Source organism: Sciurus carolinensis, chromosome 14 (genome assembly GCF_902686445.1).
Source record: "Sciurus carolinensis chromosome 14, mSciCar1.2, whole genome shotgun sequence".
In the NCBI taxonomy this organism is placed as follows: Eukaryota; Metazoa; Chordata; class Mammalia; order Rodentia; family Sciuridae; genus Sciurus; species Sciurus carolinensis.
In genome coordinates this window covers 14,210,308-14,233,065 of record NC_062226.1, presented here as the reverse complement: position 1 = coordinate 14,233,065, position 22,758 = coordinate 14,210,308, and the positions used below count along the sequence as shown (strand labels likewise).

Here is a 22,758-nt window from a genome sequence, read left to right as displayed (position 1 = left end):
GGACTCCCATAGCACAAGAAATAAAAGCAAGAATTAATAACTGGGATAGATTCAAACTAAAAAGCTTTCTCTCAGCAAAGGAAACTATCAGCAATGCGAAGAAAGAGCCTACAGAGTGGGAGAAAATCTTTGCCAATCATACTTCAGATAGAGCGCTAATCTCCAGAATCTATAAAGAACTCAAAAAACTCTACACCAAGAATGCAAATAATCCAATTGACAAATGGGCTAAGGAAATGAATAGACACTTCACAGAAGAAGATCTACAAGCAATCAACAAACATATGGAAAAATGTTCAACATCTCTAGTAATAAGAGAAATGCAAATCAAAACCACCCTAAGATTCCATCTCACCCCAATTAGAATGGCAATTATCAAGAATACAAGCAAGAACAGGGGTTGGTGAGGATGTGGGGAGAAAGGTACACTCTTACATTGCTGGTGGGGCTGCAAATTAGTGCAGCCACTCTGGAAAGCAGTGTGGAGACTCCTTAGAAAACTTGGAATGGAACCACCATTTGACCCAGCTATCCCACTCCTTGGCCTATACCCAAAGGACTTAAAATCAGCATATTACAGAGATACAGCCACATCAATGTTCATAGCTGCTCAGTTCACAATAGCCATATTGTGGAACCAACCTAGATGTCCTTCAATTGATGAATGGATAAAGAAAATGTGGTGTATATATACAATGGAATATTACTCAGCCATAAAGAATGATAAAATTATGGCATTTGCAGGCAAATGGATGAAACTGGAGAATATCATGCTAAGTGAGATAAGCCAATCTCAAAAAACCAATGGACGAATGATATTGCTAATAAGTGGATGATGACACATAATGGGGGGTGGGAGGGGTTAGTGTTAGGGTTAGAGTTAGGGTTAGGGAGGGGGCAAGAATGGAGGAAGGAAGGACTGTATAGAGGGAAAAGAGGGGTGGGAGGGGTGGGGGGGAAGGGGAAAAAATAACAGAATGAATCAAACAACATTACCCTATGTAAATTTATGATTACACAAATGGTATGCCTTGACGCCATGTACAAACAGAGAAACAAGATGTATCCCATGTGTATACAATGTTAAAAAAAAAAAATCCTCAATAATACTACTATTTAGCAATAACTACTATTAACATCCTATGTATTTTGTGGCACTGTTTTTAATGAGTGTGTATATGTAAATATATTTAATAAACTTGACTTTCAAGTTTAAAAAAAAAAAGAAAGAGAAAGAGGCACAGGCTGGGAAGGGACTGGAAATCAGTCCAGGGTAGTGGTCACTTTTAGGGAGGAAAAGTGGGTGGCATCTGGAAGGAGCCGCGGAGGAGATGTCTGGGTGCTGAATGGTTCATTTCTTCCATCGGTGATGATTACAGTACACAGCCTTTTTTTGGTAACGCACTGAACTAGTTCACACATGTGTATGTTACCATATGTATGTTGCACTTCAGCTTTAAAAGTTTTTTTTTTTTTTTTTGCAGGTGGGGGTGGTTACTGGGGTTTAAACTCAGGGGCACTCACCACTGAGCAACATCCCCAGCCCTATTTTGTATTTTATTTAGAGACAGGGTCTCACTGAGTTGCTTTGGGTCTTGTTCTTGCTAAGGCTGGCTTTGAACTCTCAAACCTCCTGTCTCAGACTCCCCAGTCGCAGAAATTACAGGTGTGCACCACTGCACCTGGCTAAATGTTTTTAAGTCAAAAAGTTCATGGTTAATTTAAATTATTAAAAGTCAACTAGTTGTAATCATTATGGAAAGCAGTATGGAGATTCCTAAGAACACCTGGAATGGACCCACCATTTGACCCAGCTATCCTACCCCTTCATTTATATCCAAAGGACTTAAACATAGACACATCAATGTTTATAGCAGCTCAACTCACAATAGCTAAACTATGGAACCAACCTAGGTGCCCTTCAACAGATGAAGAGATAAAGAAAATGTAGTATATATATACACACCATGGAATACTACTCAGCTTTAAAGAAGAATTAAATTATGGCATTTGCTGGTAAATGGATGTCGTTGGAGAATAACAGTTGCTAAGTGAAATAAGCCAAACCCAAAAAACCAAAGGCTGAATGTTTTCTCTGATATGCAGATGCGAATTCACCATGGGGGGCACGGGGAATAGCTAAGAAAGAATAGAGTTACTTCAGATTAGGTAGAGGGGAGTGAAGGGAGAGGAAGGAATATGGGGGTAGGAATGATAGTAGAGTGCAACAGACATTATTATCTCAAGTACATGTATGACCAATGTGATCCTACAATATGTATAATCAGAAAAATGAGAAATTATACTCCATTTATGTATGATCTATCAAAATGTATAAATGCATTCTACTGTCATATATAATTAGAACAAATTTTAAAAATTAATTTTTAAAAAGTCAACTAGTTCATCATTAAATAAATTATGGTATATTCACTTGGTTGGAATATTATAAAGTCGTTAAAAAGAGTGAGCGATTACTGGCTTATTCATAGGACATTATCATCAAGATTCATTATTAAATAACACTATAGCATAGATTATATATGGCAGGTTACCATTTAAATAAAAGGCAGGAGAGGGAGGGTATAAATGGGGAAAGGAGAGATGTTAGTCAAAGGGTACAAAGTTTCAGTTAGAAGTAATTGGCTCTAGTGAGCTACTGCACAGAATGGTGACTATAATTTAAAACATTATATTCGAGGCTGTGAACACATGCTTTTTACCCTTTTTACCTCTTAAATTTTGTACCATTTAAATTCCTTAATAAAAAATAAAATAGATTTGAAGTAATAATAAATGAATACATTCTTTTCTAAGACTGTATGTATTATGAAAAAAGAGCAGATATTTTACTAGATCCTGTGTATCTGCCCACACCATAAAGTCGTGTGTCTGTTGTCCCCTTCCCATTCACAAAGTCACTTCTCAAGCTCAGTTCTCAGCCAAACCACAAAGACCAGGGGCTTTGAGACAACACAGTATAAGTTCAATATACTTCTTTAATACTGACTTCTAGACATGCTACCTCTCTAAGCCTTGAGTTCTTCATTCTAACATAAGGATAATAAAGTCAATGTCAGGTTTTTGTGAAAAGAAAATAAATGCATTTGACTATATCAAAAGGGAAAAACCTTAAACTTAAATGTCTAAGATATTTGCAACAGATAAAACCATGATCCAAGACACAAGGATGAACAGTCTTAAAAATAAATAAAAAGATATAAAGTCTTAGTTAAGAAACGTAAAAGAGCCAAACAGATATTTTTAGACTGGGGCTGGGGTTGTGGCTCAGTGGTAGAGTGCTTGCCTAGCATGTGTGAGGCACTGGGTTCCATTCTGAGCAACACATAAAAATAAACAAATAAAATAAAAGGATCTGTTCATCTACAACTACAATTATTAAAAAAGAAAAAAACTACAGGGGCTAAATACTCCATGTATGTATGATATGTCAAAATACATTCTACTGTGATGTATAACTAAAAAGAACAAATTGAAACTTTTTTTAAAAAAACTACGGAGGCCAGAGGCAGGGGGAACATTAAACCGCACCACGCAGAATTCTATATCCACCAAAAATATCCTGAGAAAAGAAGGTAAAATGAAGACATTCTCACACGAAGGGAAAGCACATGACTGCTCTGAAAGAAGTGACAGAGGGAGTTCTCCAGACGGAAGGGAAATGACACTCTGGAAATGGGAGAAAAGAAAAGCAAGTAGTAAACGTCTAGGCAGCTAGCTCTTGGAAACTTCTACACATGACAGGTGAAAGCAAGCCTGTAACACAGTCTGGAGGGGTTTCAGGGTATGCTGGCGTAATACACACTGGGAATGAGCAGCAGTAACATTTCCACATCTTACTTATGGTGAAAAGTAAAGTTCCTCGTGTACGTGTGCGTGCGTGCGTGCGTGCGTGTGTATGTGTGTGTGTGTAGGAGTGTGGAATAATCTCAAAAGTACCCACTAAAAATTTTTAATGGTTTTTAAATAAACTATACAAAGAGATATGTTCAAAAATAATCACATAAGTCTAAATGGAGTACAAAAATAATTCAAGTGACCTAAAAGAGGTTTGAAAGGGGACACAAAAGAATGAAAAATAGAAAACAAATTAAAAATGATAGGTCTAAATCAAAGCACGCTTTGATATATGTTAAATGTAAATGGAATAAACACACCAACTAAAATACAGAGCTTGTGAGAACAGATTTTTTTTTGGTGGTGCTGGGGATTGAACCCAGGGCCTATGAGAACAGATTTTAAAAACAGTTTTATGCCACACACAAGAAACTCACTTTAAATATGACAGAGATAGGTTAAAAGTAAAAGAATGGAAAAAAATACATACCATGTGAACACCAAACAAAAGAAACCTCAAATGGTGATTAACATCAGAAACTGCAGACTCCAAAGCAAAGTGAATTATTCAAGGACAAAGATGGACATTACATAATGATGAAAAGCCCTAAGGTCCTAACGTACACAAACCTAATACCATGCCTTCAAATCCATGAAGTAAAAATTAATAGAACTGGAGGCAGAAATGGACAAATCCTCAAGTATAATTGGAGATATCAATAGTCCTCTCTCAATCCACAGAAAAAAGTAGACCAGAAACCAGTAGGAATACATGAGATTCGAACAATAGTATCAACCAGCAGGATGACTTATATCTTAAAAATGCTACCCAGTAACTCAAGCAAACACGGAAGGCTTATAAGATATCCTGGGTCACAAAACAAACCTTAAGAGACTTAAAAGAAATGAAACCAAACTATGTTCTCTGACCATAACGAAACTAAACTGAAAATCAATAACAGAAAGAAAACTGAACATTTCCCAAATACTTGGACATTAAATGACACATTTCTAAACAATTCATTGATCAAGGAGGAAGCCTCAAGGGAAACTAGGAGACATTTTGAATTAAACAAAAATGAAAATACAATATATTGAAATTTGTGGAATGTAGGTAAATCAACGCTATGGGGAAATGTGTACTATCAAATGCTTTAGAAAAGAAGGAGGTCTCAAATCAATCCAGGCTTCTACCTTAAGATGCCAGAAAAAGAGCAAACTGAACCCAAAGTGAGCAGAAGAAAGAAATAATAAACTTCAGAAATCAGTGAAATGGAAACCAGAAAAACAATGGAGAAAAATCAATTTTAAAAGCAGGTTCTTTCAAATGATCAATGAAACTCATATAACTGGCAAGACTGGCAAAGAACAAAGAAGACTCAAATTATTAATATAAAAAATGAAAGAGGGCTAAGGGTATAGTTCAGTGGTCGATCACTTTCCTAGCATGCATGAGGCCTGGGATTCAATCCCCAGTACCAAGAAAAGGAAAGACAAAAGAAAATGAAAGAGGGTCCATCAACACAGATCCCATGACAATTAATAAAGAAAGAAATATTGTATGCAACTCTGCACATAAATTAGATAACTTAAGTGAAATAACAATTCAAAATTCACCAAATAAAAGATAACCTGAATCAGATAACCTGATTCACCAAATAAAAGATAACCTGGTAAAATTTGAATTTGTACTTAAAAGTCTTACAAAAAAGAAAACTTCAGATGTAGATGATTTCAGTAGTGATTTTTACCAAATCTTTACAGGAAAAACAATACCAAGTCCACCCAATCTTCTCCAGAAAACAGAAAATGAGAGCTAGGCACAGTGGCGCATACCTGTAATAAGAGGCTTAGGCAAGAGGGTCACAAGTTCAAAGCCAGCCTCAGCAACTTAGTGAAACCCTAAGCAACTTAGTGAGACCCTGTCTCAAAATAAAAAATAAATAAAAAGGGCTGAGGATATACCTCAATGGTAAGCACCCCTGGGTTCAATCCCCAGTCCCCACCCCACCAAAAAAAAAATCAGAAAATGAAGAATCTTTCCCACTTGTTTTTATGAAGGCAGCACTACTCTAATACTAAAACTAGACAGAAATATTACAAGAAAACTACAGACTAAAGTCTTCATGAACATAAACAGAACGAATTCACTAATGCACTACCTGAAAGTCAACCCATGTAATCCACCACTATGGTTTGGATGTGGAGTCCCCCAAAAGCTCAGGTATGAAACAATGAAAGTAGGTTCGGAGGAGAAATGATTGGATCACAAGAGTCTTAGCCCAATCAATGAATTAATCCCCTGATAGGGATTAACTGAGTGGTCACTAAAGGGTAGGGTATGGCTGGAGGAGGTGGAAATTGGGGCATGGCTTGGTATCTGACCGGTGACTCTCCCTCTGCTTCCTGATCACCATGTGAGTTGCTTCCCTCCACCACTCTCCCACCATGATGTTCAGCCTCGCCTGGAGCCCCAAGGAATGGAGCCAGCCTTCTATGGACTAAGATCTCTCAAATAAACTTTTCCTCCTTTAAAATTGTTCTGATCAGATCTTTTAGTCACAGCAGCGAAAAAAATGACTAAAATATCCTCCACACCAACAGCATAAAGAATAAAAAATAATACAATCATATCAATAGATGCAGAAAAAGCATGGGATAAACCCCATTCATGGGGTGGGGGTGCAGAATTATAGCAAACTAGTAATTACAGGAAATTTCATTAATCTGCTAAGACATCTACAAAAAAAAAACGCCATACGTCTATTAAAAACAATACATGCTTAACTAAGGATGAAAAACTGAATTCTACTGCCCTAAGGTCAGTAATAAAAGGGAGATCCACTCCCACAATTCCTGTTCAACATTTTATCTAAAGATCTGAACAGAAATGTGACAGTAGAAGAAATACAGATGGCAAATAGGAACAAGAAAAGATTTTAAACATTTCAACTTTTAGGGAAATACAAATTAAAATGACAATGAAATGCCAATACACACCTATCAGAATGGATGATTTTTTTTTTAATTGACCATACAAATTCTGATGAGAACATGGAACAAATGGAACCCTCCTCTGGCCACGGGAATGCAAAATCACAGTCACGCCAGATAATCCTTCAGCAGTTTCCTACCAAAAACCTACAATTACCATATGACTCAGCAATACTAGATGTTTATCCTAAAAATATATATGAAAACCTATGGTCACACAAAAACCTGCATACAGATGTTTACTGCAGCTTTATTATTAATCACCAAAAGTTAGAAGGAACCCAAATGTCCTTCACGGGGTGAACGGACAAACAGTGTGCATCCAAAATAGGAACAGTCCTCAACAACCATGATCCACAGGGACAGGAATGAATTTTAGAGACGTGCCAAGACAAAGAAGCCAGTCTCAAAAGACTGCCCACTGTGCGATTCCATTTAAATGACATTCTGGGAAAAGTAAAATTACAGGGATGGAAAAACAGAACATTAGTTGCCAAGAGGTTTGGGGCAAAGAGAGGGTCTGACCACAAAGAAGCACCAGAAGAGAATGTTTTGGCTTTATGGAACTGTTCTTTATTCTGATTGTGGTGATTGTTACATGAGCCTAGAACTGTCCACATGCACACAAAGAAACTACCTTGATTACAATAGTTCATACACATTTATCAAAATTCACAGACCGCTTAATATTGTGCTTTTATGTAAATTATATCTCAATAAAATTGTTTAAGAAGATAACTAAAATGAAATATAGCAAAATGTGAACTGGATGCTAGTACCTCTCCGCCTATATACATTCATTGGGTACTTCTCAGCATTTTAAAAAGTAACTGGAATAACATAATATTTTTTAATAAACATGGTTTAGGACTGGAGCAAATGATAAGCATATTCTACATTCAGCGTATTTTCAAACTGTCTGCCCCTGGCCCTCTCGTTAGCACCGCTTATGATTTCAATTTTGTGGCTAACAAGAACAGCACATGAAACAATTGGTAGGCTCATTAAAGCCTCCTCTTAAATGTTTTAAGGAAACAGCACATAAAACATTCATTCAAACAAAAAAGTCTATCCCACCAGATGCTTCCTATAAAGAAAACTTATTCTATTACTCAGCTACCAATAAAATATTTATGGCAGTTGCTTAGAATGCCCACATTGTACATAATGCTAAAATTCTTCTTAACACTTGAAGGAATGTTTGTCCTATTTATAGGTAAAGAAGTTTAAAAAAACATAAGAGAAAAGCAAATATGCCTTCAGAAGGTCACACAAAAGCCAGAGAGGCCCAAATGAATAAATGAAACACAAGCAGCATGTTTCGCAGTCTTCTCTGCTGGGCTGGGGACCTTCTAAATGCTTCCACACGCCCTCTACTCTCCTCAGCACAGACACGGTCACTGTGTACTGCACCACGGTTACTGCCTTCCTTGCCACCCCTCCGAGAGACAGGGAGCCACAGCCATCTTGTGCATTCAGCACAATAGCCAGTGGGTGGATGGATGGACAGACGGTCATGGCAGTACAATGTCACGAGATCCACGCAGGCTTCGGAGTCAGTTCTGTTCCTACCACTGCCCTGCTTAAACCTTCCATTGTTTTTTCACATCACTCAGACTCAAACTCCCTGCCACAGCCACAAAGAGCTGCAAGATCTAGCTCCTGCTGCCTCTCCAGCAGGTTCACAGTGTTCCAGCCTCACTGGCCTCCTTTCTGGTTCTCACAAACCAAGCTCTTGTTGTCCTTCAATTTTCTTCCTGTAATAAAAGCCAGGTGGCTGGGTCTCATCCCTCCCATCTCAGCTCAAATGTCACTGCCGAGCCACCCTGCCTCGAGTGGCCACCTCCACCCACCCTGGCACTCTCCAACACACAATTCTTATATTCTGGCAAGAACTGTTCACAATCTGCATTCATCTTATTTATATACACGTTTCTTATTTATTTTCATGTTTGTTGAATGAATATAATCCCTCCTTGGGCAGGAACTTCATCTTTCATGGCTGTTTTCTCAGAGGTTTTAGCAGAGAATGGAGAACACAGCAGACACTCAATGAACACAATGCAGACTAGGTATGTGACCTTAGTCAAGTTCACTGTGCACCTCAGCTCCTTCATCCATAAAAATGGAATTATACAAATACCTATTTCTGGGGCTGGGGTTGTGGCTCAGTGGTAGAGTGCTTGCCTGTCATGTGTGAGGCCCTGGGTTCAATCCTCAGCACCACATATAAATAAATAAGTAAATAAATCTATCTCCATGTACAACTAAAAAATATTTTTAAAAAAATACCTATTTCACAGAGTTACTATTAGAAAAAATGAACCAGAATGTTTAGTAGAATGCCTAGCACAGCATAAGAATTTAAACCATATTAAGGTTTTTCTCATGTGTATTTTTCCCTCTATGAAAACAAGGGAGGAAAAAAATACTTGACGTGGAAGAACTGAAAACAACTTACCACACAGTAGGAATAAACACCCCAAATATAAAACCCACCAAGCATGACTTAGAAACATAATGCTCAAAAGTAAGCTCAAGCAAGGGCCGCATTTGCCACATTCCAGCCCTTGGAGCCCAAGTGTCACTGTGGAACGGCAGCCATCTGAAATGGGAACAATCCCAACATGACTGAGGGTGCTGTTTTCTGAGGCTGGAGAGAGGGAAAGATTTTGCAGGAGCTCCTGGTCATTCGTTCGGGCTTTTGTCCCCAATTCCTCCTGCTTCCACTCTGTCAAAAACCTAGCCTAGCCTCATGCTCCACCCAAAAGGGAAGCAAAATTCAAACCCGCAACATAAAAAAGAGTCACAGCAACTCCACCCAGCCCTGCCTCAAATGAAATCTAAGCAAGGTGCCTAACTCTTGAGTTTTAGTCAGCTTTTTCACTGCTGTGACCAAAAGGCCTGACAAGAACAATTCGAGGAGGAAAAGTTTATTTAGGGGCTCACGGTTTCAGGGATCTCAGTCCATAGATAGGCAGCTCCATTCCTTGGGGCCGGAGGTGAGGCAGAACGTCATGGCGGAATGGCATGGTGAAAGAAAGCAGCTCAGGCCATGGCCACCAGGAAGCTGAGAGTTCTATGCAACAGAACAAAATATGTACCCCAAAGGCACACCCCAGGGACCCAGCTCCTCCAGTCACAACCTGTCTGCCCACACTTAAAATCCAGCTAATCCCTATCAGGGGTATAATGCATTGATTAGGTTAAAACCATCATGACCCAATCATTTCACCTCTAAACTTTCTTGCATGGTCTCACACATGAGCTTCTGGGAGACACCTCACATCTGAACCATAACACTGGCCAGCATCTTCACCAGCCTGCAAAGCAGAAGCTCCCCCTACCAGATCACCTTTCCCAAGACAGCAGGGCCAGCAGCAAGGGTTCTGGGGAAGCAGAACTGACTGAACTCCCAGTGTTGCTACTTGTGAGCCCTGTGACCTTGGGAGGATTATTTAACATCTTGGAGCCACTGCTGCCTCTTCTGTAAAATGAGGATAAAATCCATTACCTCACAGGGGTGCTGTGACAACTAATGAGCTAAGTACCTGGCAGAGTCCAGCACTTAGCAAGCAGTAAACATGGTGTGTCTTTATAAAGGAATCCATGTCTCACTTAAGTCCTCAGTAAGCTGATCTTTGCGTTGCCAACACTCTTTCACTCTCTTTGCAAGTACACAAACTGTGAGACCTCACCTAGCACACAAAACCACGTACTCGTGCTGCCCAAAATTCACCTTGATAAACAATACTGCATGAAGGTAGTTCTGCCAAGACAGTCAAGTGAGTTAGTGACATGAGGACACTGGAATGAGTTTGTGAGGCCAACACTGTCCCTGGTATCTTCAAATCATCAGGAACAGTGTTACTAGGCGAATATCTATTTACTAACAAACAACACTGTAGCAATAACAAAATTTTAAAATGGAACACAAACAATGCCTGGAATAATTGCCTATGAAACCCACTCTTTTCAAAAGCTTTTCAGCCTCCGATCATGAAGATGCCTTTTTGTAGAATTATAAGTGAATTTGTATATTCCATTGCTTTCACTTAAGATTACATCTTAAGTACTTTTCATGTTGTTGCAGAATTATACTTAAGTATTACTTAAAATTTCTGCACTGGAGCCCACTGAACTGATGAACAGTTATTTAACCATTTCTCCATCAGCACTGACAGACTCAGTCTGCACTTGTGGGGACTGCACAGCTTTACGAGCAGAAGGACAAGGTTTGAACTCGACTTCTTTTAGCTTCTCAGTTAAATCAAGCTCCTGGGCAAGTCATTCATCTTTCCAGCCTCAGCTTCCTCACCTGTGAAACACCCTCAACAAAGTTTCTCACAGGAAGTCAGCGATGACAAACATAAAATACAGTTCCCTTGACCCCAGTGTTTCGCAATATATACACGGCGTGGCAACAAACACCCTCACGAACAGGTCTTTTCCTTCTACTGGGTTGTTTCTTTAGGAAAATTTTCCCCAAAACAGATTACTGAGCTCAAGAGCAATTTTATTTTTATGACTATTTAAATGTGTTTCCAAATGGCCTTCAAAAATACTATAAAAATGCTCACTGCCAGCCCGCCGTCTGGCCAGGGTTTTGGAGGGCATGACCAGACACGCAGGGACTCAGAGTTCAATCCAGTGAGCAGAGACCGTGCTCCCACACAGACCTACGCAGCACCTGCAGCCGCCTCAGCCACGAGCCAAACCCATTCTGAGTGCTGGACTCTGCAAAGCCCTGTGTGCAGGGTGTCCAGAGAGGGGCTGTGACCCTCGCCGCCAGCTACAGACCTGTTCCTCGGCACTTTCCACTGCTCTGCTCACCCCCTTTCTTGCTTATTCCCAACAGCCCCACCCCACTCTTCACCTCGCCTGGCCCTCCTAACTGCTTCCCTCCTGTGACCTCGCTCTGCATGCATGACCTCATTACGAACCCCTTCCCTCCAGCTTTGCTGTCTGACAATTAACACTAATTACAGCAGACACCATTTGCTGAAAACCTGAGTCTAGCCCTGTCCTGGCATGGTATTTAAACCTCACAGGCCTGTGAGACAAATATTATTTTCCCTACCCGACAGATAAAGCAATCAAACTTAAAGCTTTACTATCTCGTGTACTCATCCAATCAACCCATATTTACCAAGCGTCTACCACCTTGTGAGGTTCAGAGGTGAGAACAGACGTGCAGCAGAGGAGACACGCGTATTAGGCAAGCACACGAAGACAGAGTGATACACTATCAAAAAATCCAGGGCAGAAAAGGGGTGCCGTGCTCGCTACAACAGAGAATAGAGCGGAGCCGGGGGCGGGCCTCTCTACCCAGGCTACCTTAGAGCTGAGGCGTCGGGTCCCGGAGCTGCCGCTGGAGGAAAGGGAGAGAGGGTGTCCTGGCAGAGTAGGACGTGCTGAAGGCCCTGAAACAGGAACATGCTGGACGTGGCTGGGCAGTTACAAGGGGAGAGGGGAACATGCTGAGCTCAGACAAGGAGCTGTCGACTGTTCAAGGCAGGACCTCGGGGGTCATGCAAGAAGTTTTAGGGACTTTATTCCAAAGTCAAAGAAACATAAAAGGATCAGCACAAAATGAAAACTGATGAGGCAGCCCCCAGAGGCAGCAGCTACAACAGGCTGAACTTGAGACGGGAGCGGACGCCAGTGCTCAGAGTGCCCATTACGGGCCAGGTCTCACACTGGGCACTCCAGACCACAGCTCGTGAAACCCTCTCACGACTCTGAGTGAAAGACTCCATCGGCCCTACTTAACATGAGGTTCTGGAAGCCACTGAGGCAAGGCCATAGGTCAGTTAGGTGGCCGAGCCAGACCTAAAACCTAGTCCTCATCTCAAGTTCACGTTGCACCTACACGTCACAGTCCTTCCAAAAGCTTCGGGGCTGCACAGATGGGGCAGCAAGTCTAAAGATGCACCTCCCTGCTAAACCACCGGTGAGACTCAGAGTTAACCAGCTGCCTCAACAAGCAGGAGCAAGAGTCTCAACACAAGAAGGTCAGCACCTCTGGGCAGCTGGATACGAGACAAGCCAAGCGAAGGACAAGGACGGAGACCCAGGTGGGAACAGAAGCAGACAAGGGTTTCAGGCCTGCCTGGCTAAGGGTTCTCCCTCTCCCTCAGAGAGGAAGTCGCTGAAATCAGTTCTGCTCTGTAATCTACTGTTGGTTGCATATGATTTATATTTGAACCTTTGACGTCCCCAAACCCCATTTCCAGGAATATACCCTAAAAAAAAAAAAAAATTACAAACCTGTATCAGTCCTGTTTTTGTTCTTGTTTTAAATTGGTTCTTTTTAGTTATATGACAGCAGAATCCATTTTGATATAATTATACAAGCATGGGAAATCTTTTTCTAGTTAGAGTCCCATTCTTGTGGATGTACATGGTGGTGGGATTCACTGTGTTGTTTTCACATATGTACATGGGAAAACTATGTCAGATTCATTCCACTGTCTTTCCTTTGCTTATCCCTCCTCCCTTCCCTCCACTTCCCATGTCTACTGCACTTCTATCTCCCCCTGACCCCCCACCCATATTGTGAGTTAGCTTCCACCTATCAGAGAAAACATTCCACCTTTGGCTTTTTGGGACTGGCTTACTTCACTTAGCATGACAGTCTCCATGTCCATCCATTTGCTGGCAAATGTCATAAAGACGGTCTTCTTTATGGCTGAGTAATACTCCATTGTGTATATATACCACATTTTCTTTACCCATTCATCTACTGAAGGGCACCTAAGTTCGTTCCATAGTTTTTCTATTGTGAATTAAGCAGCTGTGAACATTGATGTGGCTGCATCACTGTAGTTACTGATTTTAACTCCTTTGGATATAAACCAAGGAGTGGGATAATGGGTCAAATAGTGGTTCCATTCTGAGTTTTTTGAGAAATCTCCATACTGTTTTCTAAAGTAGTTGCACCAATTTGCAGGTCCATCAGCAATGTAAAAGTGTACCTTTCTCCCCAAATCCTTGTCAACATTTATTGTGACTTATATTCTTGAAAACTGCCATTCTGACTGGAGTAAGATGGAATCTCAGTATAGTTTTGATTTGCATTGCTAGAGATTTTGAAAATTTCTTCATATGTTTGTTGACCATTCATATTTCTTCTGTGAGGTGTTTGTTCTATTCTTTCACCCATTTATTGATTGGGTTATTTGGTTTTCTTTTGGTGATAAGTTTTTTGAGTTCTTTATAGAGCTATAGAATTTCCTGGAAATTAGTGCTCTATCTGAAGTGCACGTGGCAAAGATTTTCTCCCATTTTGTAGGCTCTCTCGTCACGTGCACCTCATACTAGACAAAGGTGCCAATAACATATATTGGAAAAAAGAAAGTCTCTTCAACAAATGGTGCTGAGAAAACTGGAAATCCATATGTAGTAGAAGAAATTCAACCCCTATCTCTCACCTTGCACAAAACTCAGCTCATAGTGGATCAAAGACCTAGGAATTAGGCCTGAGACCCTGCACATACTAGAAGCAAAGGTAGGCTCCAACATTCTGGCACAGGAACTGACTTCCTTAATAAGACCCCTAAAGGGCAAGAAGTAAAATCAATAAACAATAAATGGAATGGCATCAAAATAAAAAGCTTCTTCACAGTTTTGTCTGTAATTGCGAGAAACAAGAAACAACCTGAAATGTCCCACAGTAGGCAATTATGTAAATGGTGATTTAATCTATCCATTTTAATACAAGCCTTTATGAAATATTACACAGTCACTAAATAATGCATTCTATCAGTAATGAGATGGAAAGCTAATGATTTCATCCCTTGTCAAAAGCCAAAATCAACTGTTCTACATATTGATAAGGATAGTCATATGGACTGGATATATATGAAGACCAAATTCTGGGTCTTCCCCATTTACCCAAAAAAAAAAATATATATATATATATATATATATATTTTTTTTTTTTTTTGCATTGGGGATTGAAACCCAGGGTGCTCTACTACTGAGCTACATTTAACCCCTTTTTTAAATTTACTTATTTTTTAAATTTCAAAATAGGGTATTGCTAAGTTGTCTAGGGCCTCTCTAAGTTGCTAAGGCTGGCCTCAAACTTACAATCCTTATACCTCAGCCTCCTGAGTTGCTGGAATTATAGGCATGCACCACTGGGCCCAGTTCCAAAACAATGTTTTAAAGGAAGAAAGAGTATCCAGAATGGGTCAGAGCAGAAAAACTCAGGCCTTCACAAAATGCTGTTTCCCAGGCCTCCCCCATTAGGGAGCTCCCTAAGGTTTCATCTAGAAAGAGCCAATAAGACAAGCTTCAGAGCAGACTAAGCTGGCTCACTAAGTTCCCACCACAGGGCCTTCCCACAGCTATCGTGACCTTGGCTATCAAAGACCCAAAGGAGCAGTGTGGTTTCCACGTATCAGCGAGTACTGGTGTAGCACAGAGAACACACCAGAAAGGATTTCTTATGCCAGAAGACCCAGGTTCAAAGGCTGAGTAAGTCCCACCCGCTCTGGGCTTCCAGCCTCCACGTGTCACATGAGGGCTGGCTGGGTGACATGGCGCCTGAGCTCCTCCAGCTGACATCCTGACCCAGCCCAGGCTCGACCCCACGCCCTGAGCCCCGTCTGGTCCACACCACCACAGCAGCCCTTCACCCCACGTCCAGTCACCAGCCTTCTGCTCCAGGCTCTGCTCCTCACAGTCATCTTCTGAAAGCACTGTGGTCCTTTCTGTCCCCAGATTAAAATTCATCACCGGTTCCCTTTCACCTTCAGGACAAAAATCAGACAAAGCAGCACAACGTTCAAGAGCCTGCAGGATGGAACCCCGGCTGGCTTCACATGCCAAGGGCACGCGCAGCGCCCTGAACTCACCGTGCCTGCCCCACTCACACGTTCACCAGTCCTCGTGACCGGTATCTCCCAGCCCTTGCCACCTGTCCAGTCCCTACCTGCCCCTCCTGCCCAGCTCAGGCAGCAGCTCCTCAAGGAAGCTTCCCTGAATCCCCCAGCAGGTGCAGACCCGCCCCGTGCCCCACAGGGACCTGCACTTCCACACCTCATCACTGTACTAGTTTCCTACCCATCCTCCCTCCTGGCAGGGACACTCACCTGTTCTTAACCCACTGCAGGCTCCCCAGCCCCTGGGGACAGCCTGGCACAGGGATATTTTGTGCACTGTTTACTGAACAGATAAACTCCAGGCAAGACTGGAGAGGGCCTAGGTCTTACCAGACTCTAGCTAAATGCAACTGCTAATGTTCAGGCATCAGTCATCTGAAACTAGGTAAGAGTCATGAAATTCCTCTTCAAATCAAAGGCATTTCACTCCCTTCTTTAGCATGCACTGACTTTAAAATTAGCTTTGGATACCACAAGTATTTTTTATAAGCATCCCACAGAAAGTTCAGACTGCCACCACCCAGACATCTATGACCTGAGCTACGAAATGAAGCTAAGGCCAAAGGAAAAACTTCAGTGACCTATAAAGACCTGAAAGGGAGACACTGAGAACAGTGTGGTCATTTCAATTTCAGCTGCAGAATTTGCTCTTGAAAATGTACAATAAAAAATATTAATGCCATAAAAACCTAACAGCAGCCAAAGGACCACAGTCATAAAGAAAAAACATAAATCCTAAAACATACTGGCATAGAAGGCTCTTTCACCTTCAAGAAAAACTGGATACAGACTGTGAAGAACGGTCTGAGCAAGTGAAACTTCAATCACAGGGCAGAGTGGAGAAACATGACAATAACAAGAATAATAATAACGAGAAGGACAGACAACCCACATGGAGAACGCACACAGTGCTGGAACACGGGCCTGCTTACTGATCCTCCAGACTACCTTGTGAAGGAGGGGCTACTATTAAGCCCATGTTAAAGATGAAAGAAGAACAGAGAGGTTAAGTGATAGGCCCAAAATCACGGAGCAGGAGTGCACAAATAGGCAACCTGGCTCTGGAAGCTGTGGTCAGACTCAGGCAGCACGAACTCCTCTGAGAAAGGCTTTGCCACGCTGCCTCCCCAGCCCTCAGTTTCTCCTGCATGTAATAAAGAGAGCTGGATTCAGGATTCCTTCCCGTTCAAAAGGCAGGCAACAAAATGTGCAACCAAAATTCTACTATTTTGCTAAATTTTAACAGTGCCCTTCAAATATAAATAATCACTTCCTTGCAAAGCTGCTTTAACAGTAAAGTAATATATATAGTTTAACACTTAAAATGCCCAGCTTAGAACAAGAGCTCGATAAACAGTAGCTATTATTACTCTCACGATAAAAGAGGAACGATCATTTAAAAGTAGAATATATTTTAATTATACACAATATGGAATAATCAAATCTCATGCATTTGAGGCCCTAGACCCACAGCATAGATGGCACTGTATAGCTGAAATTATAACAACTCAAAGCTCAAAAATTACTTGTTTCCATTAGAGATCTGACAAGTCATTTCTTCAATTGGTCACTGGTGGTTTGCAGATAACTATTAGCAGTAATGAGTATTCTAAATTAAATCCAGAGACAGCACCACTCTGTTCTGTAAAGACAACTGGGAGAGAGAAACATAATTGTGGCGCGTCCTTCTCTCTGTGCCCTCCGTCTTCTCTCTGATAAATATCTCCTGTGTCTTGCGTAGTATGGATTTCATTTGGTTACAAATGAAGAAGGGTCTAATTCTTCCCATGATAAATGGGAGCGTTGAGCAGGTAACTTGTTAAAGAGAATTGGAATTGGGAAAATAACCTTATTTTGCTGTTGCCTGACAACAAACCCCCTCTGCTAACAAATGAATGACACAGCGCTGGAAGATGCTGAGCATCAAAAGCGAATCTCTCACCGAGCAAGCCATTCGCACACAATCACTCCTGGGCGCTGTGTGCAGGCTGCTCGCGGCCCACTGAAGGGCAACCAAGTCTACAAAATGCAAGGGGAAGCGCAAGACACCGGAAAGAATAATGGCATGGAAACCATGGATTCCAATCCCAGCTCTGTGTCCCCTCACGTATCACACGACCTGAAACAAGGCTCTCCCACTGCTAGGATTCCTTGTCGGTAAAGTGGAGGTAATACAAAATACCTCTAGAGTTGTAGCGGGACTACCTAGAAGCCATAAATAATGCACCTTAGATTACTGCAAGGCCCTCACCAAAAGTTAGCTCCCCTCAACCGTGCAGTATGGTAAATCCTCATCTTCAGGACACCAGAAATACACCGAATACCCAAAGCTGGAAACTGCCGTTAGGAGCTGCATGTGGCCCTCCTATGAAAGGCTGATGGCATGCGCATGGAACAGTACTACAGAGAATGCAGGTTCCCAGGAAAGACTCTCTCCTGGGTCTGGCTGGATAGCGGCAGCAGGCATGATTTGTTAGGAATAATAATTTGGCATCTCCACTTACATTTTCAAAGTCCTTCATGTTCCGTACTCTGGTGGGAGACACCTTTTCTTCCAACATGTGCGGGAGCGCTAGAAAAAGGCAAAACAGACACAGGAAAACGTCATGGTATGCAAACTGCCCAATATTCCCATTAAAGCCTAGAACCCAGAGAAGACATGAGTAGCTTCCACATGTACCAAGCTGGCACTTTCTGCCTATTGTGATTGAAGGATCTGAGTCTAGGGAAAGCCCTAAACCAGTTTATTTCAAACACTGACAAGGTACTTAAACTATCTCCAGTGTAACTGTGCGTATTGGAGGATGAACCCAGAAAACACAGCAGGCACACGGCAGAGCAGACGGTACGACGCGCTTCCTCACCCTCTCAAGTCAGACTCTGGAACAAAGCATGGAAACGGACTTGTTAGCAGGGGCTGGCCAACTTTTCCTTAAAATGCCAGACGATGACCATTCTAGGCTTTGCAGGCTACAAACAAAGCCTACAATCTGTCACAGCTACTCAACTCCTCTGCTGTAGCACAGAACAGCCACAGCCAACTCTCGAACAACAAGGCTGTGTTCCAATAAAAGTTTACCTCCAAAGTAGCTAGTGGGTGCCAACTGTCGACCCTTGCTTTAGGTGAGTACTGATTTTTCTAGCACCCAAGTCTTAACACAGCTTAATTCAACAAACACTTACCAAACACCTGCTCTGCACCAAGCACCATCCTGTGTGCTAGGGGAAATATGAAGGAGACAAGATCCTGCACCCAAAGAGTTCCCAATCAAGAGAGGACAACCAACTGACAGCACGCTGAGCCAGTTCCTGGTGCTTCGCAGGTGTTGAGTAAAGTGTGTGGAATAAATGAACAAATCCACTCTCCCAGCAAAGGGGTACCGAGAGCCGACTTTCTGCTGGACAGTTTTTGGATGTGGCCATATCAGGAAACAAATGGAGCTGCTATTCAGAGGAAAAGAGGCCACAAACTAAAGTATCAGGCAATTACGGAATAAAAGGTGATAAAGCCACAAAGACAAAGTGGGTGAGGCTGAGAAAGGCCAGGGGTGGGGTGGGGACTGCAACTGTGAGAAAGGCTCACTGAGAAGGCCACTCAGGGCAGATTGAAGAGAAGCACCGTGGCCTGGGGAGGATGCTCCAAGCTCAGGGAGAAGCCTAAGGTGGAGAGCGCCACCTCACCTGGGCCACCTGGGAGGTGAGGACCAGCCGTGAGACAGTGGCTAAAGATCAGTAAACAAAGGGCATGGCAGAAGAGACAGGAGAGGTCTGAAGACAGGCTGCAGGTGGCCTTGTGGGCTCTCTTATGGACTGAGCTGCCCCTGGGGATCGTGAGCCAGGGAGCGAAAGAGCAGACTTGGGTTTCTGAGCTTCCTCTGGCTGCAGTGCTGAGAACAGACTGCAAGGGGCTAAGGAAAGAAACCAGACCGTCAAGACAGCACAGGCTAATGCAGGCCAGAGCCCTGGTGCTGTGGTCCAGGACGACAGAAGTGGGCGAGGACTAGTTTCATTTTGGACATTTTAAAAGTAGTCAACAGGAGTAAACGAACTGAAGTGAAAGCAACACTACATAGGCCACAGGAGAGCCAAAGGTGACAAGCTTTGAGCTGAGCCCAAGATCAGATAAGAGGGACGAACCCCCAGGCAAAGGCCCCAGGTGGGAGTGGGCACAGTGTTCAGAAACCACTCGGCAGAAAGAGGCTGAGGAGTGGCCAGGGCAGCTGTAGGCACACAGGTCTGTTTTCCTGTTCCTCGAACACGCCACGCTCTACCTCCTGTGTTGGAGATGCCTGACCCTCCTTCTTCCCTACCAAGATCCTACTCCTTCAAGTCTCGGCTCTGTGTCAGTTTCTCGGGAAACTCTCACCTGACTCTGACCCCATAAATCTCTCTTCACTCCTGACACGGATCATACGATGTCTCATCATAACTTTTTGTTTGTCAGTGTTCTCAGCTTGAGGGAATGACGTTCAAGGTTGAATCCCAGCGCTTCACTCCCAGAGTGTGGCATGAAGCCAGTGTACACCATCGGCTGAATTAAGGAAGGGGCCTAATAATTTTCTGCTTCTAACTACCTACAGGCAGGAAGAGCGGAGACCAGGTTTATGGGATTTTTTTTTTTTTTTAAGTTAACAGGTTCCAAAGGAAAACTTGAGGATGGCCTATTTGTTACAGAATTCTCCAGAAATGAACATGGTGACTTTTTTCCTGGCTGCTCTAAAAACTTCATGTTGCACATATCTATTTCATTACTCTGGAGGAGGGAAAAAAATCAAAGTCAAGATATCTCTAAGAGCCAGCACAGTAGCGCATGCCTGTAATCCCGATGGCTGGGGAGGCTGAGGCAGAAAGATCAAAAGTTCAAAGCCAGCCTCAGCAAAAGCAAGGTGCTAGCAACTCAGTGAGACCCTGTCTCTAAATAAAATACAAAATAGGGCTGGGGATGTGGCTGAGTGGTCAAGTGCCCCTAAGTTCAATCTCCGGTACCCAAAATAGAAAAAAAAAAATCTAAGATATTTCAACAAGGCAAATTACTAGCACTAACCACACAGACTCTGAGGATAGACTTCACTCTTTCCAAAAGTGAAAATGCTGAAGAACACTTAGCAAGACCTGACTGCACAGCACCTCATAATCCACTTAAGCACAAGGCCCCACTTGACTCAGCCACATCTCCTATGGTCCAGCAGCTGTGAGAAGGATGGCCAGTGCAGGAACGCTGGGCCGTGGCCGGTCCATGGAACACAGCAGCTGCCAGGAAGGCCCTGGCATGCACACGTTCAGACGGCTCTTCAGGCCTCCAGACACTTGGCCTGGAGAACAACAGACACCCCATGCCAGGGCTAGTCACCAATTCGATGTCCAGCTTCCATGCAGTTGTCGGGTTCAGCAAACCCTAGCGGATGCCTACAGGCGTGGCAGCAGGCAACAGCACGCATGAAGTACAGCCTAAGACAGGAATTCCTCTCACCAGCATATATGAAGGGAGGAGGAGGGCAAATCAATACATTTATACTATAAAACGCTGAGCACCCACTGTATGCCAGGCCTGGTAGGCTCTAGGCCCCAGGGGGATGGAAGCTCAGCCCCAGGCCTCACAGCACTTGGCCCCTGTCTGCTTCCCTCCTTCTCAGTCAAAAAATGCTTGCTCTGCATGCTTACCTCCATTTTCCAAACCAATGCAGGTGCTGATGCCATCCAGGTCAGCTGGGAAAGTAGGAGTAAGGTTACTAGGAAAGAACATACGGGACAAGGGATAAGCCAGGTCTGAATAACAGAGACGCTTAAAACTGCCTAGACTATATGTGACAATCATGAGGTTCAGCTGAGAGGAACAGGAAGCTCAGGCACTGGAGCTGAGTTCTGCCTTAGAACTGAGTTCGAGTTCTAACTTCAGAGCTGTGCAACCCCTGCTAGCAGGGTCATTCATTCCTTCCTTCACCTGTCTAATGTTCTGTGTGCCAAATGCATATCAGGTGCAGAGGCACTGTGCCAAGTAAGAGGTACTTACATTGATTTTGAGTAGACTGCCACGTTCCACCTATGAAAATTAAGTCAGTTCATGTACATAAACACAGCACATAGTAGGTCCTAAATAAATGACAGCTATTGATTTTGTCATCAACATTATTATCATAAATATGCGTGCTATGGTCTAGATATTAGGTGTCACCCAAAAGCTCATGTATGAGACAAGACAAGAAAGTTCAGAGATGAACTGACTGGGTTATGAGAGCCTTAACCTAAGCTGTGCATTAATCCCTTGGGAGGGATGAACCGGATGTAACTGCAGGCAGGCAGGATGTAGCTGAAGGAGGTGTGTCACGGAGGGCAAGTCTCTGGGGTTTATATTTTGTCCATGGTGAGGGTAGTGCACTCTCCTGCACTCTGCTTCCTGGTAGTCAGATCCTGGGCTGCTTTCCTCCACCACACTCTTCCACCATGATGCTCTGTCTCACCTGGAAACAGCTGTCTATGAATTGAGAACTCTCAAACCACGAGCACCAAACTTCTTTTCTAAAATTGTTCTTGTCAGGTCGCTGCAATGAAAAAGCTGGCTGAAACAATGCCATTACCAGCTGGGGGTTGCGGCTCAGCGGTGGAGCACTTGTCTAGCAGGTGTGAGGCACTGGGTTCAATTCTCAGCACCACGTGTAAAAAAATAAAAATAAAGGTCCATCGACAATTAAAATTTTTTTTTTTAAAATACAAATAAAAACAATGCCAATACAATCAAAAAGTTTAAAACTCTAGGAATCAGGCTCCAATACAACGTCTCAAGAATGCTGGACAGCTGGGGTGCAGCTCAGTGGTAGAGTTAGAACATCATGGATCCCCCGCACCAAGACAAACAAAATGTCAAACAAAAATGCAGAATCCACGGATCCAAGAAGTTTACTGGTTGAGTTATATAAAAAGGTTCAGTGAGGAGTTAGGGACATTGACAGAAAACTAGCCCATAAATGGATGATTTAACACAACTGATGCCGCCCTGGGCTCCAGCACAGCCTCTGTG

At 42.8% G+C, this 22,758-nt stretch overlaps 1 protein-coding gene across 3 annotated transcripts in view; it reads right to left on the bottom strand.

Moving 5' to 3' along the window:
• Positions 1-22,758, bottom strand: part of Cdk5rap2 (CDK5 regulatory subunit associated protein 2) — a 190,739-nt gene that overhangs the window by 159,085 nt on the left and 8,896 nt on the right. For all 3 annotated transcript variants that reach the window (XM_047524618.1, XM_047524616.1, XM_047524617.1), the window contains exons 2-3: positions 21,405-21,472; positions 18,248-18,315 (exon numbers count right to left, since the gene is read on the bottom strand). In XM_047524618.1, the coding sequence (XP_047380574.1) occupies positions 18,248-18,315; positions 21,405-21,472 (136 nt within the window). The remainder of the gene's footprint in view (positions 1-18,247; positions 18,316-21,404; positions 21,473-22,758) is intronic.